Source organism: Oncorhynchus gorbuscha, unplaced genomic scaffold (genome assembly GCF_021184085.1).
Source record: "Oncorhynchus gorbuscha isolate QuinsamMale2020 ecotype Even-year unplaced genomic scaffold, OgorEven_v1.0 Un_scaffold_922, whole genome shotgun sequence".
In the NCBI taxonomy this organism is placed as follows: Eukaryota; Metazoa; Chordata; class Actinopteri; order Salmoniformes; family Salmonidae; genus Oncorhynchus; species Oncorhynchus gorbuscha.
In genome coordinates, this window is record NW_025745880.1 from 1 (window position 1) to 27,500 (window position 27,500).

Genomic DNA, 27,500 nt, shown 5'->3' on the forward strand with positions numbered 1-27,500 from the left:
GTGAAGCTCTTGGAGCAGAGAAGGTAATTGCTGCTGTGGGTTGTTATTAGTGCATCCCAAATGGCATCCTTTTACATGTGGACCTTGGTCAATAGTAGTGCACTACATAGGGGAATAGGTGTATTTCCCTTGGTCAATAGTAGTGCACTACATAGGGAATAGGTGTATTTCCCCTTGGTCAATAGTAGTGCACTACATAGGGAATAGGGCGCATTTCCCATGGTCAATAGTAGTGCACTACATAGGGAATAGGGTGCATTTCCCCTTGGTCAATAGTAGTGCACTACATAGGGAATAGGTGCATTTCCCCTTGGTCAATAGTAGTGCACTACATAGGGAATAGGTGCATTTCCCCTTGGTCAATAGTAGTGCACTACATAGGGAATAGGGTGCATTTCCCCTTGGTCAATAGTAGTGCACTACATAGGGAATAGGGTGCATTTCCCCTTGGTCAATAGTATTGCACTACATAGGGGAATAGGGTGCATTTCCCTTGGTCAATAGTAGTGCACTACATAGGGGAATAGGTGCATTTCCCTTGGTCAATAGTAGTGCACTACATAGGGAATAGGGTGCATTTCCCCTTGGTCAATAGTAGTGCACTACATAGGGAATAGGGTGCATTTCCCTTGGTCAATAGTAGTGCACTACATAGGGAATAGGTGCATTTCCCCTTGGTCAATAGTAGTGCACTACATAGGGAATAGGTGCATATCCCTTGGTCAATAGTAGTGCACTACATAGGGAATAGGTGCATTTCCCCTTGGTCAATAGTAGTGCACTACATAGGGAATAGGGTGCATTTCCCCTTGGTCAATAGTAGTGCACTACATAGGAATAGGGTGCATTTCCCCTTGGTCAATAGTAGTGCACTACATAGGGAATAGGGTGCATTTCCCCTTGGTCAATAGTAGTGCACTACATAGGGAATAGGGTGCATTTCCCCTTGGTCAATAGTAGTGCACTACATAGGGAATAGGGTGCATTTCCCCTTGGTCAATAGTAGTGCACTACATAGGGAATAGGGTGCATTTCCCCTTGGTCAATAGTAGTGCACTACATAGGGAATAGGGTGCATTTCCCCTGGTCAATAGTAGTGCACTACATAGGGAATAGGGTGCATTTCCCCTTGGTCAATAGTAGTGCACTACATAGGGAATAGGTGCATTTCCCCTTGGTCAATAGTAGTGCACTACATAGGAATAGGTGCATTTCCCCTTGGTCAATAGTAGTGCACTACATAGGGAATAGGTGCATTTCCCCTTGGTCAATAGTAGTGCACTACATAGGGAATAGGGTGCATTTCCCCTTGGTCAATAGTAGTGCACTACATAGGGAATAGGGTGCATTTCCCCTTGGTCAATAGTAGTGCACTACATAGGGAATAGGGTGCATTTCCCCTTGGTCAATAGTAGTGCACTACATAGGAATAGGGTGCATTTCCCCTTGGTCAATAGTAGTGCACTACATAGGAATAGGGTGCATTTCCCCTTGGTCAATAGTAGTGCACTACATAGGGAATAGGGTGCATTTCCCCTTGGTCAATAGTAGTGCACTACATAGGGAATAGGGTGCATTTCCCCTTGGTCAATAGTAGTGCACTACATAGGAATAGGGTGCATTTCCCTTGGTCAATAGTAGTGCACTACATAGGAATAGGGTGCATTTCCCCCTTGGTCAATAGTAGTGCACTACATAGGAATAGGGTGCATTTCCCCTTGGTCAATAGTAGTGCACTACATAGGGAATAGGGTGCATTTCCCTTGGTCAATAGTAGTGCACTAAAGAAGGACTTGTCACAAATAGTGTTTTCTTGTTGCACAACCAGGAGCCTCTCCATTTCACCAGCTGCCACTGATCCAGGATGTGTGTCTCCTTCCCTCCCTGATCCCCTCCCTCCTTCTTTCCCTTTCCTCTCCCTCCTTCACTCCTTTCCCCCACTCCTTTCCCCCCCTCCGCACTCCTTCTCCTCCTCCTTTCCTCCTCTCCCTCATCCTTTCCTCCTCTCCCTCATCCTTTCCTCCTCTCCCTCATCCCTCATCCTGGGGTGAAACTCCAGGCTTTTTGAGAGTGGACTGAGCTGCTGAAAACGAGGCTGAAAAACCCCTATGCCCTTGCTGCTGTTGGTGTAACCCATTGGAATTGGTACCCTTTTGCTGGAGGAGGAATAGGAAGGCCTATTGATCCAGTCTGGCTGAGGGAGGAATAGGAAGGCCTATTGATCCAGTCTGGCTGTGAGGGAGGAATAGGAAGGCCTATTGATCCAGTCTGGCTGTGAGGGAGGAATAGGAAGGCCTATTGATCCAGTCTGGCTGTGAGGGAGGAATAGGAAGGCCTATTGATCCAGTCTGGCTGTGAGGGAGGAATAGGAAGGCCTATTGATCCAGTCTGGCTGTGAGGGAGGAATAGGAAGGCCTATTGATCCAGTCTGGCTGTGAGGGAGGAATAGGAAGGCCTATTGATCCAGTCTGGCTGAGAGGGAGGAATAGGAAGGCCTATTGATCCAGTCTGGCTGTGAGGGAGGAATAGGAAGGCCTATTGATCCAGTCTGGCTGTGAGGAGGAATAGGAAGGCCTATTGTTAAGATCCAGTCTGGCTGTGAGGGAGGAATAGGAAGGCCTATTGATCCAGTCTGGCTGTGAGGGAGGAATAGGAAGGCCTATTGATAAGATCCAGTCTGGCTGTGAGGGAGGAATAGGAAGGCCTATTGTTAAGATCCAGTCTGGCTGTGAGGGAGGAATAGGAAGGCCTATTGATCCAGTCTGGCTGAGAGGGAGGAATAGGAAGGCCTATTGATCCAGTCTGGCTGTGAGGAGGAATAGGAAGGCCCTCCTATGTTGAACATAATAAATGGCTCTCTATCCACCGGATGTGTACCAAACTCACTAAAAGTGGCAGTAATAAAGCCTCTCTTGAAAAAGCCAAACCTTGACCCAGAAAATATAAAAAACTATCGGCCTATATCGAATCTTCCATTCCTCTCAAATATTTTAGAAAAGGCTGTTGCGCAGCAACTCACTGCCTGCCTGAAGACAAATAATGTATACGAAATGCTTCAGTCTGGTTTTAGACCCCATCATAGCACTGAGACTGCACTTGTGAAGGTGGTAAATTACATTTTAATGGCATTGGACCGAGGCTCTGCATCTGTCCTCGTGCTCCTAGACCTTAGTGCTGCTTTTGATACCATCGATCACCACATTCTTTTGGAGAGATTGGAAACCCAAATTGGTCTACACGGACATGTTCTGGCCTGGTTTAGATCTTATCTGTCGGAAAGATATCAGTTTGTCTCTGTGGATGGTTTGTCCTCTGACAAATCAACTGTAAATTTCGGTGTTCCTCAAGGTTCCGTTTTAGGACCACTATTGTTTTCACTATATATTCTACCTCTTGGGGATGTTATTCGAAAACATAATGTTAACTTTCACTGCTATGCGGATGACACACAGCTGTACATTTCAATGAAACATGGTGAAGCCCCAAAATTGCCCTCGCTAGAAGCATGTGTTTCAGACATAAGGAAGTGGATGGCTGCAAACTTTCTACTTTTAAACTCGGACAAAACAGAGATGCTTGTTTTAGGTCCCAAGAAACAAAGAGATCTTCTGTTGAATCTGACAATTAATCTTAATGGTTGTACAGTCGTCTCAAATAAAACTGTGAAGGACCTCGGCGTTACTCTGGACCCTGATCTCTCTTTTGAAGAACATATCAAGACCATTTCAAGGATAGCTTTTTCCATCTACGTAACATTGCAAAAATCAGAAACCTTCTGTCCAAAAATGATGCAGAAAAATTCATCCATGCTTTCGTCACTTCTAGGTTAGACTACTGCAATGCTCTACTTTCCGGCTACCCGGATAAAGCACTAAATAAACTTCAGTTGGTGCTAAATACGGCTGCTTGAATCCTGACTAGAACCAAAAAATTTGATCATATTACTCCAGTGCTAGCTCTCTACACTGGCTTCCTGTCAAAGCAAGGGCTGATTTCAAGGTTTTACTGCTAACCTACAAAGCATTACATGGGCTTGCTCCTACCTATCTCTCTGATTTGGTCCTGCCGTACATACCTACACGTATGCTACGGTCACAAGACGAGGCCTCCTAATTGTCCCTAGAATTTCTAAGCAAACAGCTGGAGGCAGGGCTTTCTCCAATAGAGCTCCATTTTTATGGAACGGTCTGCCTACCCATGTCAGAGACGGAAACTCGGTCTCAACCTTTAAGTCTTTACTGAAGAGTCATCTCTTCAGTGGGTCATATGATTGAGTGTAGTCTGGCCCAGGAGTGGGAGGGTGAACGGAAAGGCTCTGGAGCAACGAACCGCCCTTGCTGTCTCTGCCTGGCCGGTTCCCCTCTTTCCACTGGGATTCTCTGCCTCTAACCCTATTACAGGGGCTGAGTCACTGGCTTACTGGGGCTCTCTCATGCCGTCCCTGGAAGGGGTGCGTCACCTGAGTGGGTTGATTCACTGATGTGGTCATCCTGTCTGGGTTGGCGCCCCCCCCTTGGGTTGTGCCATGGCGGAGATATTTGTGGGCTATACTCAGCCTTGTCTCAGGATGGTAAGTTGGTGGTTGAAGATATCCCTCTAGTGGTGTGGGGGCTGTGCTTTGGCAAAGTGGGTGGGGTTATATCCTTCCTGTTTGGCCCTGTCCGGGGGTGTCCTCGGATGGGGCCACAGTGTCTCCTGACCCCTCCTGTCTCAGCCTCCAGCATTTATGCTGCAGTAGTTTGTGTCGGGGGGCTTGGGTCAGTTTGTTATATCTGGAGTACTTCTCCTGTCCTATTTGGTGTCCTGTGTGAATCTAAGTGTGCGTTCTCTAATTCTCTCCTTCTTTCTTTCTCTCTCTCAGAGGACCTGAGCCCAAGGACCATGCCCCAGGTGTCATGTTTGTCATTTATTATCATGTCTTGTCCCTGTGCTCCCCATTCTGTTCGTTTCCCTCTGCTGGTCTTATTGGGTTCTTTCCCTCTTTCTATCCCTCTCTCTCCCCCTCCCCCTCTCACTCTCTCGCTCTCTCTTCTCTCTATCGTTCCGTTCCTGCTCCCAGCTGTTCCTATTCCCCTAATCATCATTTAGTCTTCCCACACCTGTTCCCGATCCTTTCCCCTGATTAGAGTCCCTATTTATTCCTTTGTGTTCCGTTCCTGTCCGTCGGTTCCTTGTTTAGTATTCACCATGCTGTGATTGCGTTTCGCCCTGTCCTGTCGTGTTTTTGCTGTGATTGTGTATCGCCCTGTCCTGTCGTGTTTTTTGCCTTCATCAGATGCTGCGTGTGAGCAGGTGTCTCTGTCTACTACGGCCTGCGCCTACCCGAAGCGACCTGCAGTCTGTGGCCGCTTCTCCAGTTATTCCCCTCTACAGACTAGAGGATTTCTGTTATTCCCTGTTTGGACTTAAATAAACTCTGTTTCTGTTAAGTCGCTTTTGGGTCCTCTTTCACCTGCATGACACCAGGACTACCTGACATGATGACTCCTTGCTGTCCCCAGTCCACCTGGCCGTGCTGCTGCTCCAGTTTCAACTGTTCTGCCTGTGATTATTATTATTGGACTATGCTGGTCATTTATGAACATTTGAACATCTTGGCCATGTTCTGTTATAATCTCCACCCGGCACAGCCAGAAGAGGACTGGCCACCCCTCATAGCCTTGTTCCTAAATAGGTTTCTTCCTAGGTTTTGGCCTTTCTAGGGAGTTTTTCCTAGCCACCGTGCTTCTACACCTGCATTGCTTGCTGTTTGGGGTTTTAGGCTGGGTTTCTGTACAGCCCTTTGAGATATCAGCTGATGTACGAAGGGCTATATAAATACATTTGATTTGATTTGATTTGATGTACAGGCAGACAGCTTGACCGACTTGATAGACGGACAAACAATCACAGACAGACAGGGCAACTTCATCTCAGGGAGAAATTGATCAAGACAAAACGACATTCACAATATGATTGAATGCTCTCAGAATCGCCCAAATATACTGTTAAAATAACTGAATTTAGATGGTTCAATATTAAAATAGCATGAACTAAAGGAGAGAAAGAGATACAGAGAAACAGAGAGAAAGGGGATGAAAAAGTGGAGAGAGAGAGAGAGAAGAGGAGATGAGAGGAGAGAGAGAGAAGAGAGAGAGAGAAGAGAGAGAGAGAAGAGAGAGAGAGAGAGAGAGAGAGAGAGAGAGAGAGAGAAGAGAGAGAGAGAGAGAGAGAGAAGAGAGAGAGAGAGAGAGAGAGAGAGAGAGAGAGAGAGAGAGAGAGAGAGAGAGAGAGAGAGAGAGAGAGAGAGAGAGAGAGAGAGAGAGAGAGAGAGAGAGAGAGAGAGAGAGAGAGAGAGAGAGAGAGAGAGAGAGAGAGAGAGAGAGAGAGAGAGAGAGAGAGAGAGAAAGGAGAGGGAAAGAGAAGAGAGCATAAAAGAGTGAGAGAGAGCACTAAAGAAAGACAATTGAGGACATCAGAAAGAGAGAGAGCAACAGCGAGAGAACAGCATTAAGAGAACAGCATTAAGAGAACAACAGAGAGAGAGAGACACAGAGAGGGAGAGACACAGAGAGGGAGAGTGACTGTGAGAGAGAGACAGAGAGGGAGAGTGACAGAGAGAGACAGAGAAAGAGAGAGCGTAACACCTAGAGAGAGAGAGAACAACAGAGAGAGACACAGAGAGGGAGAGTGACAGAGAAAGAGAGAGCATAACACCTAGAGAGAGAGAGAACAACAGAGAGAGACACAGAGAGAGAGACAGAGAAACAGTCTGCAGCTGTTCTGTCTTGCCCAGGCAGAAGTGCTTGCTGACTCCTCCTCCTCCCCACCCTGCGTTCCCTCCGGGGGCCTGTCATTGGTTTGCGTTGCTAGTGACTCGGCTGCCTGCCTGCTCACTACTCCTGCCTGTGTGTGACTCGGCTACTGTCTCTCTGCCTGCCTGTTTCCCTGGCTGAGTAGCTGCCTGGTTCTCTGACTGTCTGCCTGTTTCCCTGGCTGAGTAGCTGCCTGGCTGGCTGCCTGGTTCTCTGACTGTCTGCCTGTTTCCCTGGCTGAGTAGCTGCCTGGCTGGCTGCCTGGTTCTCTGACTGTCTGCCTGTTTCCCTGGCTGAGTAGCTGCCTGGCTGGCTGCCTGGTTCTGTGACTGTCTGCCTGTTTCCCTGGCTGGTACCTTTTCTGCTGCAGCACTCCGTCCAGGTCGTGCTGTTTGTCTCGTAGAAGCCTCTGGAGGTGCTGTATTTCTGTCTGGTAGGAGGCTGCCCTCCCTGCAAAGTCCTCCTCCTGCTCCACCAGCCTCTGGCCCAGAACCCCCAGGCTGCAGGCTGCCTGCTTCTTGTACACCTGGAGGGGGAGAAGAGGAGACAGTCAGACCGCTGCCTGCTACTGGAGAAAGAGAGAAAGAGAGAAAGAGAAAAAGAGAGAGAGAGAGAGAGAGAGAGAGAGAGAGAGAGAGAGAGAGAGAGAGAGAGAGAGAGAGAGAGAGAGAGAGAGAGAGAGAGAGAGAGAGAGAGAGAGAGAGAGAGAGACGCTTAGACGGCTGGAGGGGGGAGGAGGAGAGAGTCAGACCGCTGCCTGCTCCTGGAGGGAAAGAGAGAGGGAGGAGACGGTTAGACTGCCGGCTCCCTGTGAGAGAGAGGAGACCCTGTCAGGGGGATGGCTCCACCACAGAACGGACATTTAGCACCACCACTACTACCAGCACCTTGAGGAGCATAGGATAACTCAGGCTATTAAGTACTCAGACACTGGACCACTGGAGTACCCAGACACTGGACCACTGGAGTACTCAGACACTGGACCACTGGAGTACCCAGACACTGGACCACTGGAGTACCCAGACACTGGACCACTGGAGTACTCAGACACTGGACCACTGGAGTACCCAGACACTGGACCACTGGAGTACCCAGACACTGGACCACTGGAGTACCCAGACACTGGACCACTGGAGTACCCAGACACTGGACCACTGGAGTACCCAGACACTGGACCACTGGAGTACCCAGACACTGGACCACTGGAGTACCCAGACACTGGACCACTGGAGTACCCAGACACTGGACCTACTGCAGGGAAGGTAAGGATTTGGGGAAGGGAGAGAGAGGGGTACTTGTTTTAACTTCTAATGTGTTAGGTAGTGTGTTTGTCTCAGTATGTGTGTTAGTGTGTCTGTGTGTGAGAGCACTGTCCAGCAGCCCAGCCAGGCATTCATTAACTTCATCCACTGTCCCCAGCCAGCCATTCATTAACTTCATCCACTGTCCTCAGCCCAGCCAGACATTCATAAACTTTATCCACTGTCCCCAGCCCAGCCAGGCATTCATAAAATGTATCCACTGTCCCACAGCCCAGCCAGGCATTCATAAACTTCATCCACTGTCCCACAGCCAAACCGGGCATTCATAAACTTCATCCACTGTCCAGCAGCCCACCTCAGGTACAAATCAACTTTATCCACTGTCCCCCAACAAAGTCAGGCATTTACAAACTTCATCCACTGTCCCACAGCCCAGCCAGGCATTCATAAACTTCATCCACTGTCCCCAGCCAGCCATTCATTAACTTCATCCACTGTCCTCAGCCCAGCCAGACATTCATAAACTTTATCCACTGTCCCACAGCCCAGCCAGGCATTTATAAACTTCATCCACTGTCCCACAGCCCAGCCAGGCATTCATAAACATTATCCACTGTCCCCCAGCCCAGCCAGGCATTTATAAACTTCATCCACTGTCCAGCAGCCCAGCCAGGCATTCATAAACTTCATCCACTGTCCCCCAGCCCAGCCAGGCATTTATAAACTTCATCCACTGTCCCCCAGACGGGGGTGAGTGAAGCAGGGCTGAGTGAAGCAGGGCTGAGTGAAGCAGGGCTGAGTGAAGCAGGGCTGAGCGTCAGACAGTGTGGGAACAGCAGCAGTAGCAGCAGTGATGTGATTATGTGCTACAAGACCATGGTGCTTGCCTACGGAGCTGTGAGGGGAACGGCACCTCAGTACCTCCAGGCTCTGATCAGGCCCTACACCCAAACAAGGGCACTGCGTTCATCCACCTCTGGCCTGCTCGCCTCCCTACCACTGAGGAAGTACAGCTCCCGCTCAGCCCAGTCAAAACTGTTCGCTGCTCTGGCCCCCCAATGGTGGAACAAACTCCCTCACGACGCCAGGACAGCGGAGTCAATCACCACCTTCCGGAGACACCTGAAACCCCACCTCTTTAAGGAATACCTAGGATAGGATAAGTAATCCCTCTCACCCCCCCCCTTTAAGATTTAGATGCACTATTGTAAAGTGACTGTTCCACTGGATGTCATAAGGTGAATGCACCAATTTGTAAGTCGCTCTGGATAAGAGCGTCTGCTAAATGACTTAAATGTAAATGTAAATGTACTACGTTTTTTTAACAGAAATCCCGGTTGGAAGATTCCTCGTAATCAGAAGGTAATGAGCAGGAAACAAGGAATCATCCCACCTGCATTTAGGGATAACAGAGACATGTTGGGGGAAGTTGCATGTTGGCAAAACCTATTGGTGTGTTACTATGGTTACTTGACTACATAGCCAGGGAAATGTCTGAAACAGTAAACCATGCACAGGGTGTTTCCCCTAATGCTACTTAGGGGGATTGAAAGCAAAGGTTTCTCTCCATCTCTCTCCCTCCTTCTCTCTCTCTCTCCAAGTGACAACAGCTCATTAGCACAGACAGACAGCCACCGCTCCCTCCCTCTAGGGTGTCAGTCGGTCCTCTTCCACAGAGAGACAGCCACCTCTAGGGTGTCAGTCGGTCCTCTTCCACAGAGAGACAGCCACCTCTAGGGTGTCAGTCGGTCCTCAGAGAGACAACCACCGCTCCCTCTCTCTAGGGTGTCAGTCGGTCCTCTTCCACAGAGAGACAGCCACCTCTAGGGTGTCAGTCGGTCCTCTTCCACAGAGAGACAGCCACCTCCAGGGTGTCAGTCGGTCCTCTCCCTCCCTCTAGGGTGTCAGTCGGTCCTCTTCCACAGAGAGACAGCCACCTCTAGGGTGTCAGTCGGTCCTCTTCCAGAGAAACAGCCACCTCTAGGGTGTCAGTCGGTCCTCTTCCTCCCTCTAGGGTGTCAGTCGGTCCTCTTCCACAGAGAGACAGCCACCTCTAGGGTGTCAGTCGGTCCTCTTCCACAGAGAGACAGCCACCTCTAGGGTGTCAGTTGGTCCTCTTCCACAGAGAGACAGCCACCTCTAGGGTGTCAGTCGGTCCTCAGAGAGACAGCCACCGCTTCCTCCCTCTAGGGTGTCAGTCGGTCCTCTTCCACAGAGAGACCGCCACCTCTAGGGTGTCAGTCGGTCCTCTTCCTCCCTCTAGGGTGTCAGTCGGTCCTCTTCCTCCCTCTAGGGTGTCAGTCGGTCCTCTTCCTCCGTCTAGGGTGTCAGTCGGTCCTCTTCCTCAGAGAGACAGCCACCGCTTCCTCCTTCTAGGGTGTCAGTCGGTCCTCTTCCTCCCTCCAGGGTGTCAGTCGGTCCTCTTCCTCCCTCTAGGGTGTCAGTCGGTCCTCTTCCACAGAGAGACAGCCACCTCTAGGGTATCAGTCGGTCCTCTTCCACAGAGAGACAGGCACCTCTAGGGTGTCAGTCGGTCCTCTTCCACAGAGAGACAGCCACCTCTAGGGTGTCAGTCGGTCCTCTTCCTCCCTTTAGGGTGTCAGTCGGTCCTCTTCCACAGAGAGACAGCCACCTCTAGGGTGTCAGTCGGTCCTCTTCCACAGAGAGACAGCCACCTCTAGGGTGTCAGTCGGTCCTCTTCCACAGAGAGACAGCCACCTCTAGGGTGTCAGCCGGTCCTCTTCCACAGAGAGACGGCCACCTCTAGGGTGTCAGCCGGTCCTCTTCCACAGAGAGACAGCCACCTCTAGGGTGTCAGTCGGTCCTCTTCCACAGACAGACAGCCACCGCTCCCTCCCTCTAGGGTGTCAGTCGGTCCTCTTCCTCAGAGAGACAGCCACCTCTAGGGTGTCAGTCGGTCCTCTTCCACAGAGAGACAGCCACCTCTAGGGTGTCAGTCGGTCCTCTTCCACAGAGAGACAGCAGAGGAGAGAGCAGAGCTGCTGCTGTGCAAATCAACAATTAACCTTTCAGCCAGGAAGCAGAGGGGCGGGGCAGTAAAAAGACCCGGTCTATTAAAACACATTGGAGGCCCCTCACCCTTCGATGTTGTCTAAATGTAAAGCTCATATGATAAAATAGGTCCTAGCAGACATGATCCTTTAGGGTGTCAGTCGGTCCTCTTCCACAGAGAGACCGCCACCTCTAGGGTGTCAGTCGGTCCTCTTCCTCCCTCTAGGGTGTCAGTCGGTCCTCTTCCTCCCTCTAGGGTGTCAGTCGGTCCTCTTCCTCCCTCTAGGGTGTCAGTCGGTCCTCTTCCTCAGAGAGACAGCCACCGCTTCCTCCTTCTAGGGTGTCAGTCGGTCCTCTTCCTCCCTCCAGGGTGTCAGTCGGTCCTCTTCCTCCCTCTAGGGTGTCAGTCGGTCCTCTTCCACAGAGAGACAGCCACCTCTAGGGTATCAGTCGGTCCTCTTCCACAGAGAGACAGGCACCTCTAAGGTGTCAGTCGGTCCTCTTCCACAGAGAGACAGCCACCTCTAGGGTGTCAGTCGGTCCTCTTCCACAGAGAGACAGCCACCTCTAGGGTGTCAGTCGGTCCTCTTCCTCAGAGAGACAGCCACCTCTAGGGTGTCAGCCGGTCCTCTTCCACAGAGAGACGGCCACCTCTAGGGTGTCAGCCGGTCCTCTTCCACAGAGAGACAGCCACCTCTAGGGTGTCAGTCGGTCCTCTGCCTCCCTCTAGGGTGTCAGTCGGTCCTCTTCCACAGACAGACAGCCACCGCTCCCTCCTTCTAGGGTGTCAGTCGGTCCTCTTCCTCAGAGAGACAGCCACCTCTAGGGTGTCAGTCGGTCCTCTTCCTCAGAGAGACAGCCACCTCTAGGGTGTCAGTCGGTCCTCTTCCACAGAGAGACAGCCACCTCTAGGGTGTCAGTCGGTCCTCTTCCACAGAGAGACAGCAGAGGAGAGAGCAGAGCTGCTGCTGTGCAAATCAACAATTAACCTTTCAGCCAGGAAGCAGAGGGACGGGGCAGTAAAAAGACCCGGTCTATTAAAACACATTGGAGGCCCCTCACCCTTCGATGTTGTCTAAATGTACTGCTCATATGATAAAATAGGTCCTAGCAGACATTATCCTTTAGGGTGTCAGTCGGTCCTCTTCCACAGAGAGACCGCCACCTCTAGGGTGTCAGTCGGTCCTCTTCCTCCCTCTAGGGTGTCAGTCGGTCCTCTTCCTCCCTCTAGGGTGTCAGTCGGTCCTCTTCCTCCGTCTAGGGTGTCAGTCGGTCCTCTTCCTCAGAGAGACAGCCACCGCTTCCTCCTTCTAGGGTGTCAGTCGGTCCTCTTCCTCCCTCCAGGGTGTCAGTCGGTCCTCTTCCTCCCTCTAGGGTGTCAGTCGGTCCTCTTCCTCCCTCTAGGGTGTCAGTCGGTCCTCTTCCACAGAGAGACAGCCACCTCTAGGGTATCAGTCGGTCCTCTTCCACAGAGAGACAGCCACCTCTAGGGTGTCAGTCGGTCCTCTTCCACAGAGAGACAGCCACCTCTAGGGTGTCAGTCGGTCCTCTTCCTCCCTTTAGGGTGTCAGTCGGTCCTCTTCCACAGAGAGACAGCCACCTCTAGGGTGTCAGTCGGTCCTCTTCCACAGACAGACAGCCACCGCTCCCTCCCTCTAGGGTGTCAGTCGGTCCTCTCCCTCCCTCTAGGGTGTCAGTCGGTCCTCTTCCTCCCTTTAGGGTGTCAGTCGGTCCTCTTCCTCCCTTTAGGGTGTCAGTCGGTCCTCTCCCTCCCTCTAGGGTGTCAGTCGGTCCTCTTCCTCCCTTTAGGGTGTCAGTCGGTCCTCTCCCTCCCTCTAGGGTGTCAGTCGGTCCTCTTCCTCCCTTTAGGGTGTCAGTCGGTCCTCTCCCTCCCTCTAGGGTGTCAGTCGGTCCTCTTCCTCCCTTTAGGGTGTCAGTCGGTCCTCTTCCTCAGAGAGACAGCCACCTCTAGGGTGTCAGTCGGTCCTCTTCCACAGAGAGACAGCCACCTCTAGGGTGTCAGTCGGTCCTCTTCCTCCCTTTAGGGTGTCAGTCGGTCCTCTTCCACAGACAGACAGCCACCGCTCCCTCCCTCTAGGGTGTCAGTCGGTCCTCTTCCACAGAGAGACAGCCACCTCTAGGGTGTCAGTCGGTCCTCTTCCACAGAGAGACAGCCACCTCTAGGGTGTCAGTCGGTCCTCTTCCACAGAGAGACAGCAGAGGAGAGAGCAGAGCTGCTGCTGTGCAAATCAACAATGAACCTTTCAGCCAGGAAGCAGAGGGGCGGGGCAGTAAAAAGACCCGGTCTATTAAAACACATTGGAGGCCCCTCACCCTTCGATGTTGTCTGAATGTACTGCTCATATGATAAAATAGGTCCTAGCAGACATTATCCTTTAGGGTGTCAGTCGGTCCTCTTCCACAGAGAGACCGCCACCTCTAGGGTGTCAGTCGGTCCTCTTCCACAGAGAGACAGCCACCTCTAGGGTGTCAGTCGGTCCTCTTCCACAGAGAGACAGCCACCTCTAGGGTGTCAGTCGGTCCTCTTCCTCCCTTTAGGGTGTCAGTCGGTCCTCTTCCACAGAGAGACAGCCACCTCTAGGGTGTCAGTCGGTCCTCTTCCACAGACAGACAGCCACCGCTCCCTCCCTCTAGGGTGTCAGTCGATCCTCTTCCTCAGAGAGACAGCCACCTCTAGGGTGTCAGTCGGTCCTCTTCCTCCCTTTAGGGTGTCAGTCGGTCCTCTTCCACAGAGAGACAGCCACCTCTAGGGTGTCAGTCGGTCCTCTTCCTCCCTTTAGGGTGTCAGTCGGTCCTCTTCCACAGACAGACAGCCACCGCTCCCTCCCTCTAGGGTGTCAGTCGGTCCTCTTCCACAGAGAGACAGCCACCTCTAGGGTGTCAGTCGGTCCTCTTCCACAGAGAGACAGCCACCTCTAGGGTGTCAGTCGGTCCTCTTCCACAGAGAGACAGCAGAGGAGAGAGCAGAGCTGCTGCTGTGCAAATCAACAATGAACCTTTCAGCCAGGAAGCAGAGGGGCGGGGCAGTAAAAAGACCCGGTCTATTAAAACACATTGGAGGCCCCTCACCCTTCGATGTTGTCTGAATGTACTGCTCATATGATAAAATAGGTCCTAGCAGACATGATCCTTTACGATCAGACCGGATTATTTTTTCAACTCCTATAAATAATCTTCAATAATAACAGTATTACCTCCAATGTTCTACTGCCTGCTATGCGATCTCTCTTCCTCAACACACAATCTCTCATCCACCTCTCCCCCCTTCTCCCTCATTCATCTCTTTCCCTCTAACCCCTCTTCTCTCTCTCCATCTCTCACATCCCTTTCATCTCTCTCCCTCTATCCCATCTTCTCTCTCTCCATCTCTCCCATCCCCTTATCCCTCCTTCATCTCTCTCCCTCTATCCCATCTTCTCTCTCTCCATCTCTCACATCCCTTTCATCTCTCTCCCTCTATCCCATCTTCTCTCTCTCCATCTCTCACATCCCTTTCATCTCTCTCCCTCATCTTCTCTCTCTCCATCTCTCCCATCCCCTTATCCCTCCTTCATCTCTCTCCCTCTATCCCATCTTCTCTCTCTCCATCTCTCCCATCCCCTTATCCCTCCTTCATCTCTCTCCCTCTAACCCCTCTTCTCTCTCTCCATCTCTCCCATCCCCTTATCCCTCCTTCATCTCTCTCCCTCTAACCCATCTTCTCTATCTCCATCTCTCTCCTGGTGTGTATAGAAGGCACGGTTGGATTTGACTGGATTTAATAATGCACAGACTAGAGTCCAAAAATAAACTCACGACAGAAATAGCAATCTACCCATAAATAAAACACCTGTCCATGGCTACAGTCCACTCTCCACCAATGGGCTTCACCATAGGGTAACCCGTCTCTGAGTAGTCAGCCACACTGAGCAGTCAGTCAGCCAGGGTAACCAGTCTCTGAGTAGTCAGCCAGGGTAACCAGTCTCTGAGTAGTCAGCCACACTGAGCAGTCAGTCAGCCAGGGTAACCAGTCTCTGAGTAGTCAGCCACACTGAGCAGTCAGTCAGCCAGGGTAACCAGTCTCTGAGTAGTCAGCCACACTGAGCAGTCAGTCAGCCAGGGTAACCAGTCTCTGAGTAGTCAGCCACACTGAGCAGTCAGTCAGCCAGGGTAACCCGTCTCTGAGTAGTCAGCCACACTGAGCAGTCAGTCAGCCAGGGTAACCCGTCTCTGAACAGTCAGCCACACTGAGCAGTCAGTCAGCCAGGGTAACCCGTCTCTGAGTAGTCAGCCACACTGAGCAGTCAGTCAGCCAGGGTAACCAGTCTCTGAGTAGTCAGCCACACTGAGTAGTCAGTCAGCCAGGGTAACCTGTCTCTGAGCAGTCAGCCAGGGTAACCAGTCTCTGAACAGTCAGCCACACTGAGCAGTCAGTCAGCCAGGGTAACCCGTCTCTGAGTAGTCAGCCACACTGAGCAGTCAGTCAGCCAGGCTAACCTGTCTCTGAGCAGTCAGCCAGGCTAACCCGTCTCTGAACAGTCAGCCAGGCTAACCCGTCTCTGAACAGTCAGCCAGGCTAACCCGTCTCTGAGCAGTCGGCCACGCTAACCCGTCTCTGAACAGTCAGCCAGGCTAACCCGTCTCTGAGCAGTCAGCCAGGCTAATCCGTCTCTGAGCAGTCAGCCACACTAACCCGTCTCTGAGCAGTCAGCCACACTAACCCGTCTCTGAGCAGTCGGCCACGCTAACCCGTCTCTGAACAGTCAGCCAGGCTAACCCGTCTCTGAGCAGTCAGCCAGGCTAACCCGTCTCTGAGCAGTCAGCCAGGCTAACCCGTCGCTGAGCAGTCAGCCACACTAACCCGTCTCTGAGCAGTCAGCCACACTAACCCGTCTCTGAGCAGTCAGCCACACTAACCCGTCTCTGAGCAGTCAGCCACACTAACCCGTCTCTAAACAGTCAGCCACACTGAGTAGTCAGTCAGCCAGGCTAACCCGTCGCTGAGCAGTCAGCCACACTAACCCGTCTCTGAGCAGTCAGCCACACTAACCCGTCTCTGAGCAGTCAGCCACACTAACCCGTCTCTAAACAGTCAGCCACACTGAGTAGTCAGTCAGCCAGGCTAACCAGTCTCTGAACAGTCAGCCAGGCTAAAGTAATTACGTTATCTCTCTGAGTAGAAACAGACACAGTGAATAACCTCTACGTGGAGAAGTCACTACGTTATCTCTCTGAGTAGAAACAGACACAGTGAATAACCTCTACGTGGAGAAGTCATTACGTTATCTCTCTGAGTAGAAACAGACAGTGAATAACCTCTACGTTATCTCTCTGAGTAGAAACAGACAGTGAATAACCTCTACGTGGAGAAGTCATTACGTTATCTCTCTGAGTAGAAACAGACAGTGAATAACCTCTACGTGGAGAAGTCACTACGTTATCTCTCTGAGTAGAAACAGACAGTGAATAACCTCTACGTTATCTCTCTGAATAGAAACAGACACAGTGAATAACCTCTATGTGGAGAAGTCACTACGTTATCTCTCTGAGTAGAAACAGACACAGTGAATAACCTCTACGTGGAGAAGTCATTACGTTATCTCTCTGAGTAGAAACAGACAGTGAATAACCTCTACGTTATCTCTCTGAGTAGAAACAGACAGTGAATAACCTCTACGTGGAGAAGTCATTACGTTATCTCTCTGAGTAGAAACAGACACAGTGAATAACCTCTACGTGGAGAAGTCACTACGTTATCTCTCTGAGTAGAAACAGACAGTGAATAACCTCTACGTGGAGAAGTCACTACGTTATCTCTCTGAGTAGAAACAGACACAGCCTGCCTTCTGATCGACCACATTATGAAGAACACACTGAACAGCTCAGACATGAGGAGACAGGGACCTTTAGTAGAGATAGAGGCTGCAGAACAGAGACAGAGACATGAGGAGACAGGGACCTTTAGTAGAGATAGAGGCTGCAGAACAGAGACAGAGACATGAGGAGACAGGGACCTTTAGTAGAGATAGAGGCTGCAGAACAGAGACAGAGACATGAGGAGACAGGGACCTTTAGTAGAGATAGAGGCTGCAGAACAGAGACAGAGACATGAGGAGACAGGGACCTTTAGTAGAGATAGAGGCTGCAGAACAGAGACAGAGACATGAAGAGACAGGGACCTTTAGTAGAGATAGAGGCTGCAGAACAGAGACAGAGACATGAGGAGACAGGGACCTTTAGTAGAGATAGAGGCTGCAGAACAGAGACAGAGACATGAAGAGACAGGGACCTTTAGTAGAGATAGAGGCTGCAGAACAGAGACAGAGACATGAAGAGACAGGGACCTTTAGTAGAGATAGAGGCTGCAGAACAGAGACAGAGACATGAGGAGACAGGGACCTTTAGTAGAGATAGAGGCTGCAGAACAGAGATAGTCTTGTTCTAGTCCTGATAGAGGTCAACAACAGTCTGGTGTGTTGTTCTAGTCCTGATAGAGGTCAACAACAGTCTGGTGTGTTGTTCTAGTCCTGATAGAGGTAGGGTCAACAACAGTCTGGTGTGTTGTTCTAGTCCTGATAGAGGTCAACAACAGTCTGGTGTGTTGTTCTAGTCCTGGTAGAGGTCAACAACAGTCTGGTGTGTTGTTCTAGTCCTGATAGAGGTCAACAACAGTCTGGTGTGTTGTTCTAGTCCTGATAGAGGTAGGGTCAACAACAGTCTGGTGTGTTGTTCTAGTCCTGATAGAGGTCAACAACAGTCTGGTGTGTTGTTCTAGTCCTGATAGAGGTCAACAACAGTCTGGTGTGTTGTTCTAGTCCTGATAGAGGTCAACAACAGTCTGGTGTGTTGTTCTAGTCCTGATAGAGGTCAACAACAGTCTGGTGTGTTGTTCTAGTCCTGATAGAGGTCAACAACAGTCTGGTGTGTTGTTCTAGTCCTGATAGAGGTCAACAACAGTCTGGTGTGTTGTTCTAGTCCTGATAGAGGTCAACAACAGTCTGGTGTGTTGTTCTAGTCCTGATAGAGGTCAACAACAGTCTGGTGTGTTGTTCTAGTCCTGATAGAGGTCAACAACAGTCTGGTGTGTTGTTCTAGTCCTGATAGAGGTCAACAACAGTCTGGTGTGTTGTTCTAGTCCTGATAGAGGTCAACAACAGTCTGGTGTGTTGTTCTAGTCCTGATAGAGGTCAACAACAGTCTGGTGTGTTGTTCTAGTCCTGATAGAGGTCAACAACAGTCTGGTGTGTTGTTCTAGTCCTGATAGAGGTCAACAACAGTCTGGTGTGTTGTTCTAGTCCTGATAGAGGTAGGGTCAACAACAGTCTGGTGTGTTGTTCTAGTCCTGATAGAGGTCAACAACAGTCTGGTGTGTTGTTCTAGTCCTGATAGAGGTCAACAACAGTCTGGTGTGTTGTTCTAGTCCTGATAGAGGTCAACAACAGTCTGGTGTGTTGTTCTAGTCCTGATAGAGGTCAACAACAGTCTGGTGTGTTGTTCTAGTCCTGATAGAGGTCAACAACAGTCTGGTGTGTTGTTCTAGTCCTGATAGAGGTCAACAACAGTCTGGTGTGTTGTTCTAGTCCTGATAGAGGTCAACAACAGTCTGGTGTGTTGTTCTAGTCCTGATAGAGGTCAACAACAGTCTGGTGTGTTGTTCTAGTCCTGATAGAGGTCAACAACAGTCTGGTGTGTTGTTCTAGTCCTGATAGAGGTCAACAACAGTCTGGTGTGTTGTTCTAGTCCTGATAGAGGTCAACAACAGTCTGGTGTGTTGTTCTAGTCCTGATAGAGGTCAACAACAGTCTGGTGTGTTGTTCTAGTCCTGATAGAGGTCAACAACAGTCTGGTGTGTTGTTCTAGTCCTGATAGAGGTCAACAACAGTCTGGTGTGTTGTTCTAGTCCTGATAGAGGTCAACAACAGTCTGGTGTGTTGTTCTAGTCCTGATAGAGGTCAACAACAGTCTGGTGTGTTGTTCTAGTCCTGATAGAGGTCAACAACAGTCTGGTGTGTTGTTCTAGTCCTGATAGAGGTCAACAACAGTCTGGTGTGTTGTTCTAGTCCTGATAGAGGTCAACAACAGTCTGGTGTGTTGTTCTAGTCCTGATAGAGGTCAACAACAGTCTGGTGTGTTGTTCTAGTCCTGATAGAGGTCAACAACAGTCTGGTGTGTTGTTCTAGTCCTGATAGAGGTCAACAACAGTCTGGTGTGTTGTTCTAGTCCTGATAGAGGTAGGGTCAACAACAGTCTGGTGTGTTGTTCTAGTCCTGATAGAGGTCAACAACAGTCTGGTGTGTTGTTCTAGTCCTGATAGAGGTCAACAACAGTCTGGTGTGTTGTTCTAGTCCTGATAGAGGTCAACAACAGTCTGGTGTGTTGTTCTAGTCCTGATAGAGGTAGGGTCAACAGGTTTCATCAGACCACATCAGAAACATGACACTTGTTGTAAATCTTTTAGTACGCATTCACCATCACATGTACTTGCCATGATATTGAGAAATTCATTGTCATGAATAGTTTTTGAAATTGTGAAATTATTCTAAATGTCTCGAGGACCTTTGACCTTTTTAATGAAATTGAAAATGTACCATAAGGTGTAAAGAAATTACCTAACTTCTCTCTCCCTCTCTCCCTTCTTCCATCTCCCTCCCTCTCACTCACTCACTCCCTCCCCCTCTCTCTCTCTCTCTCCCTCCATCCATCTCTCTCTCCCTCTCTTCCTCAGAGCATGCGTCCATGATGAGTGTTCCTCAACCTGACCCGGATGAGATGCCCCCCTCCACCGTCACCCCTTTCACCACCCCCACCCTGAGCCCGACCCCACCAATCACAGACGAGCTGGAGTGTAAGATCTGTTATCAGCGTTACAATGTCCACAACCGCAGGCCCAAGATCCTGGACTGCCTCCACCGGGTGTGTGCCCGCTGCCTCAACAAGATCCTGGACACGGGGGACGTCTTGGGCTGCATTTCCTGCCCCTTCTGCCGACACGAAACAGAGGTCAACGAATACGAGGTGTCGGGCCTCCCCGACGACTCCAACGTCATATCCTGCCTGGCTGTCAGGGATAAGTCCTGGAGCTCCGACCAAGAGGTGACCCTCACCCCCGAGAGCCTGTCCTCCACCTCCCCCTCGCACCACTCCTCCAACTGCCTGGTGATCACTATCATGGAGGTACAGAGGGACACGGGGCCCGGGGGCCTGGGCAGCTCAGACCACTACACAGAGCACAGCCTGGACTCTATCTCCGTGGGCTCCAACGGGCAGGAGGTTCAGGAAGCCCTGTCCAAGATGTGTTCGCACGTCCCCCGGATCCTGGTGTGGCTCCTGGGGCTGTTCTACTTCGGGTCCCTGCCTCTGGGCATCTACCTGCTGGTGATCCAGAGGGTGACGCTGGGTATAGTCTGTGTGAGCCTGGTACCGTCCAGTCTGACTGTGTGTCTGGTCTACGGGTTCTGCCAGTGTCTCTGCCAGGGCATGTGTGACTGCTCGTCTAGGGGCTGACTGACTGAGTCAACAGGGTACTGACTGATGCTGGGGTTGGAGGGAGGGATACTGGACTGTTGGAATCAACATGGTGTCCTTTACTGCCCCAATCTAACGACCAGCCGGGTTGGAGGGAGGGATACTGGACTGTTGGAATCAACATGGTGTCCTTTACTGCCCCAATCTAACGACCAGCCGGGTTGGAGGGAGGTAAAATACTGGACTGTTGGAATCAACATGGTGTCCTTTACTGCCCCAATCAGAACAAGGGGATTGACAATCTCTGTATTGAAAGCTGTTTGCTGAACTCTCCATACAGTCCGTGGACTGAGAACTGGGGCCAACGGGCCTTCCAGCCCTGTGTGAGAGACTGGAGACAAATGGAGGGCTGGGTAACAATGGATTGTCGTTGTCAAATTATAAAGCAGGTTTGGCAAACTGTCAATATCTTTCAGAACCTTCTAGCCAAACTGTCAATATCTCTCAGAACCTTCTAGCCAAACTGTCAATATCTCTCAGAACCTTCTAGCCAAACTGTCAATATCTTTCAGAACCTTCTAGCCAAACTGTCAATATCTCTCAGAACCTTGTAGCCAAACTGTCAATATCTCTCAGAACCTTCTAGCCAAACTGTCAATATCTCTCAGAACTTCTAGCCAAACTGTCAATATCTCTCAGAACCTTCTAGCCAAACTGTCAATATCTTTCAGAACCTTCTAGCCAAACTGTCAATATCTCTCAGAACCTTCCAGTTCTATAGGTTTGTTTTATTTCCATGTGCACAACGGGGCCCTTTGGCAGTTAAGAGGAAAGACAAGGGAGTTGCAGTTTCTAATAGATCAGATAATAAGAGCTTTACCATTTAGCCCATCTAGTCCAGAGAGTCTGGAGACAAACAGGACCATAAAGATGTCTCTCTGTCTCCATGGTCCCTCAACTGGGCCTCATTACCATTTAGCCCATCTAGTCCAGAGAGTCTGGAGACAAACAGGACCATAAAGATGTCTCCATGGTCCCTCAACTGGGCCTCATTACCATTTAGCCCATCTAGTCCAGAGAGTCTGGAGACAAACAGGACCATATAGATGTCTCTCTGGCTGAGGGGACTCTTGTTTCCTGTCAGTTATTCTGTCTCTGATCAAACAGACCATGAGGATCCCAGCTCTAGAGGTTCATCTTGCCAGTACATAACTGACCGACTGTGAAAAGGACAACTACTTCACACAGGAGATACGATACATCATTGAAATAAACAGAAAATAATGACTGTCTCTTGTTGCCTCTTTCCTTCTTCAAAACAACACATTTAGCTGATCAATGATTGGAGTTATTTCCCCCCAGATTAAACCAATCAAATGCATCCTAATACAGCCAGAGGCCGGCCTCCTGATACAGAGTAGAGGCCGGGCTCCTGATACAGAGTAGAGAACCGGGCTCCTGATACAGAGTAGAGGCCGGGCTCCTGATACAGAGTAGAGGCCGGGCTCCTGATACAGAGTAGAGGCCGGGCTCCTGATACAGAGTAGAGGCCGGGCTCCTGATACAGAGTAGAGGCCGGGCTCCTGATACAGAGTAGAGGCCGGCCTCCTGATACAGAGTAGAGGCCGGGCTCCTGATACAGAGTAGAGGCCGGGCTCCTGATACAGAGTAGAGGCCGGGCACCTGATACAGAGTAGAGGCCGGGCTCCTGATACAGAGTAGAGGCCGGGCTCCTGATACAGAGTAGAGGCCGGGCTCCTGATACAGAGTAGAGGCCGGGCTCCTGAGTCATCAGGAATAACATCAACTAGGCTATAATGAGGGGCCAGAGTAGAGGCCGGCGTCCTGCTACAGCCAGAGTCATCAGGAATAACATCAACTAGGCTATAATGAGGGGACAGAGTAGAGGCCGGCATCCTGCTACAGCCAGAGTCATCAGGAATAACATCAACTAGGCTATAATGAGGGGACAGAGTAGAGGCCGGGCTCCTGCACAGCCAGAGTCATCAGGAATAACATCAACTAGGCTATAATGAGGGGCCAGAGGCCGGCCGGGCTCCTGCACAGCCAGAGTCATCAGGAATAACATCAACTAGGCTATAATGAGGGGCCAGAGGCCGGCCGGACCCAGGTAAACACTAGACACTCCTGTTCATAACATGTCTATTAACAGAGACCCAGGTAAACACTAGACACTCCTGTTCATAACATGTCTATTAACAGAGACCCAGGTAAACACTAGACACTCCTGTTCATAACATGTCTATTAACAGAGACCCAGGTAAACACTAGACACTCCTGTTCATAACATGTCTATTAACAGACCCAGGTAAACACTAGACACTCCTGTTCATAACATGTCTATTAACAGACCCAGGTAAACACTAGACACTCCTGTTCATAACATGTCTATTAACAGACCCAGGTAAACACTAGACACTCCTGTTCATAACATGTCTATTAACAGACCCAGGTAAACACTAGACACTCCTGTTCATAACATGTCTATTAACAGAGACCCAGGTAAACACTAGACACTCCTGTTCATAACATGTCTATTAACAGACCCAGGTAAACACTAGACACTCCTGTTCATAACATGTCTATTAACAGAGACCCAGGTAAACACTAGACACTCCTGTTCATAACATGTCTATTAACAGACCCAGGTAAACACTAGACACTCCTGTTCATAACATGTCTATTAACAGAGACCCAGGTAAACACTAGACACTCCTGTTCATAACATGTCTATTAACAGACCCAGGTAAACACTAGACACTCCTGTTCATAACATGTCTATTAACAGACCCAGGGTAAACTCTCCTGTTGGATAAAACATTCACTCAACTCTCCTGTTCATAACATGTCTATTAACAGAGACCCAGGTAAACACTAGACACTCCTGTTCATAACATGTCTATTAACAGAGACCCAGGTAAACACTAGACACTCCTGTCCATAACATGTCTATTAACAGAGACCCAGGTAAACACTAGACACTCCTGTTCATAACATGTCTATTAACAGAGACCCAGGTAAACACTAGACACTCCTGTTCATAACATGTCTATTAACAGAGACCCAGGTAAACACTAGACACTCCTGTTCATAACATGTCTATTAACAGACCCAGGTAAACACTAGACACTCCTGTTCATAACATGTCTATTAACAGAGACCCAGGTAAACACTAGACACTCCTGTTCATAACATGTCTATTAACAGAGACCCGGGTAAACACTAGACACTCCTGTTCATAACATGTCTATTAACAGACCCAGGTAAACACTAGACACTCCTGTTCATAACATGTCTATTAACAGAGACCCAGGTAAACACTAGACACTCCTGTTCATAACATGTCTATTAACAGAGACCCAGGTAAACACTAGACACTCCTGTTCATAACATGTCTATTAACAGAGACCCAGGTAAACACTAGACACTCCTGTTCATAACATGTCTATTAACAGACCCAGGTAAACACTAGACACTCCTGTTCATAACATGTCTATTAACAGAGACCCAGGTAAACACTAGACACTCCTGTTCATAACATGTCTATTAACAGAGACCCAGGTAAACACTAGACACTCCTGTTCATAACATGTCTATTAACAGACCCAGGTAAACACTAGACACTCCTGTTCATAACATGTCTATTAACAGAGACCCAGGTAAACACTAGACACTCCTGTCCATAACATGTCTATTAACAGACCCAGGTAAACACTAGACACTCCTGTTCATAACATGTCTATTAACAGACCCAGGTAAACACTAGACACTCCTGTCCATAACATGTCTATTAACAGACCCAGGTAAACACTAGACACTCCTGTTCATAACATGTCTGTTAGAAAATGGTGCAAAATGGTAAAAAACAAACCATTTAATTCTGAAGCAAAACCCCCAAATCTATATTTGGAAAACAATCAAATATTCAACACCTTTTAAGGCATTTCAGGCAAATGTGTTGAATGAATTTTAATAGTGCTTTAATAATTTAGTCAATGTTCTCTCTCCCCTCAATTCTTTCATTCCCAACCTCTCTCCCTCTCCCTCTTCCCCTCTCTCCCCCTCCCAGTTTTAGGCTGGGTTTCTGTACAGCACTTTGATATATCAGCTTATGTACGAAGGGCTATATAAATACATTTGATTTGATTTGACACCTCAAATTTGAAGTCTAAGATAAGAATAAGCATAAAATACATTTCCAAAAAGGTTCAAGGTTAAACACCCCTTAATAGTCCTGTAAACTACAACAGTAGTAGTTAATGACGAATTAAAATATCCCTGATTCCCATCGTTGCATTACTTCTGTGAAAAGCTGTTTCCAGAATCCATGTCTCTTTTGTAACCCACGCATGAGGTACTTTCATTTATATCCTGTCGCTTCTCCTCATCGTATCTCCTCATCATATCTCCTCATCACATCTCCTCATCATATCTCCTCATCTCCTCATCACATCTCCTCATCATATCTCCTCATCGTATCTCCTCATCACATCTCCTCATCACATCTCCTCATCTCCTCATCACATCTCCTCATCACATCTCCTCATCACATCTCCTCATCATATCTCCTCATCACATCTCCTCATCACATCTCCTCATCACATCTCCTCATCACATCTCCTCATCTCCTCATCACATCTCCTCATCACATCTCCTCATCACATCTCCTCATCACATCTCCTCATCATATCTCCTCATCATATCTCCTCATCGTATCTCCTCATCATATCTCCTCATCACATCTCCTCATCTCCTCATCACATCTCCTCATCACATCTCATCATCTCCTCATCACATCTCCTCATCACATCTCCTCATCACATCTCCTCATCACATCTCCTCATCATATCTCCTCATCATATCTCCTCATCACATCTCCTCATCGCATCTCCTCATCACATCTCCTCATCATATCTCCTCATCATATCTCCTCATCGCATCTCCTCATCATATCTCCTCATCATATCTCCTCATCATATCTCCTCATCATATCTCCTCATCGTATCTCCTCATCGTATCTCCTCATCACATCTCCTCATCATATCTCCTCATCATATCTCCTCATCGCATCTCCTCATCATATCTCCTCATCGTATCTCCTCATCATATCTCCTCATCGTATCTCCTCATCGTATCTCCTCATCACATCTCCTCATCGCTCGACAGCACACAGCCTGTGTACCAAATGCCACCAGAGCCCTATGGCACCCTATTCCCTATATAGTACACTACTATAGAACAGAGCCCTATTCCCTATATAGTACACTACTATAGAACAGAGCCCTATTCCCTATATAGTGGTATTACTATAGACCAGAGCCCTATTCCCTATATAGTGGTATTACTATAGACCAGGGCCCTATTCCCTATATAGTGGTACTACTATAGACCAGAGCCCTATTCCCTATATAGTACACTACTATAGAACAGAGCCCTATTCCCTATATAGTACACTACTATAGAACAGAGCCCTATTCCCTATATAGGACACTACTATAGACCAGAGCCCTATTCCCTATATAGTGGTACTACTATAGAACAGAGCCCTATTCCCTATATAGTACACTACTATAGACCAGAGCCCTATTCCCTATATAGTACACTACTATAGAACAGAGCCCTATTCCCTATATAGTGGTACTACTATAGACCAGAGCCCTATTCCCTATATAGTGGTACTACTATAGACCAGAGGCCTATTCCCTATATAGTACACTACTATAGAACAGAGCCCTATTCCCTATATAGTGGTATTACTATAGACCAGAGCCCTATTCCCTATATAGTGGTACTACTTTAGACCAGAGCCCTATTCCCTATATAGTGGTACTACTATAGACCAGGGTCCTATTCCCTATATAGTGGTACTACTATAGACCAGAGCCCTATTCCCTATATAGTGGTACTACTATAGACCAGGGCCCTATTCCCTATATAGTGGTACTACTATAGACCAGAGCCCTATTCCCTATATAGTGGTACTACTATAGACCAGAGCCCTATTCCCTATATAGTGGTACTACTATAGACCAGGGCCCTATTCCCTATATAGTGGTACTACTATAGACCAGAGCCCTATTCCCTATATAGTGGTACTACTATAGACCAGGGCCCTATTCCCTATATAGTGCACTACTTTAGACCAGGGCCCTATTCCCTATATAGTGCACTACTTTAGACCAGGGCCCTATTCCCTATATAGTGCACTACTTTAGACCAGGGCCCTATTCCCTATATAGTGCACTACTTTAGACCAGATCACTATGGAACACTATTCCCTATATAGTGCACTACTTTAGACCAGGGCCCTATGGCACCCTATTCCCTATATAGTGCACTACTTTAGACCAGGGCCCTATGGCACCCTATTCCCTATATTGTGCACTACTTTAGACCAGGGCCCTATTCCCTATATAGTGCACTACTTTAGACCAGAGCCATATGGAACCCTATTCCCTATATAGTGCACTACTTTAGACCAGGGCCCTATGGGGTAGTGCATCACTAAAGGGAGCCAGGAGACACATTCTGCTAGGTGTTCAATCTGGAACCCAAAACCACCAGAACAGAACATACGGCTGTCATGATGCAACTGCTGTGGAGCAATTACCCTCCCTGATTGGTTGTCTCTCAGACACCAGTGAACCTGATTGGTTGTCTCTCAGACACCAGTGAACCTGATTGGTTGTCTCTCAGACACCAGTGAACCTGATTGGTTGTCTCTCAGACACCAGTGAACCTGATTGGTTGTCTCTCAGACACCAGTGAACCTGATTGGTTGTCTCTCAGACACCAGTGAACCTGATTGGTTGTCTCTCAGACACCAGTGAACCTGATTGGTTTTCTCTCAGACACCAGTGAACCTGATTGGTTCTCAGAGAGGAAGACAGTCTAGTTCTGTCTCTCTCAGACACCAGTGAACCTGATTGGTTGTCAGAGAGGAAGA

General features: G+C 49.0%; 1 protein-coding gene and 1 pseudogene across 1 annotated transcript; one reads left to right on the forward strand and one right to left on the reverse strand.

Moving 5' to 3' along the window:
* Positions 1 to 7,021: 7,021 nt before the first annotated feature.
* The window catches only part of LOC124020807, a 105,449-nt pseudogene continuing 84,970 nt past the window's right edge, over positions 7,022 to 27,500 (reverse strand).
* On the forward strand, positions 7,504 to 20,572 carry LOC124020811 (E3 ubiquitin-protein ligase RNF182-like). Its single transcript, XM_046336085.1, has 2 exons — positions 7,504 to 8,056; positions 19,794 to 20,572. The coding sequence occupies exon 2, from the start codon at positions 19,805 to 19,807 to the stop codon at positions 20,570 to 20,572; it is 768 nt and encodes a 255-aa protein (XP_046192041.1). The 5' UTR covers positions 7,504 to 8,056; positions 19,794 to 19,804.

What these genes read in the sequence shown, in the direction of transcription:
- LOC124020811 (XM_046336085.1), top strand. Translation starts at nt 19,805, where the DNA reads ATGATGAGTGTTCCTCAACCTGACCCGGATGAGATGCCCCCCTCCACC.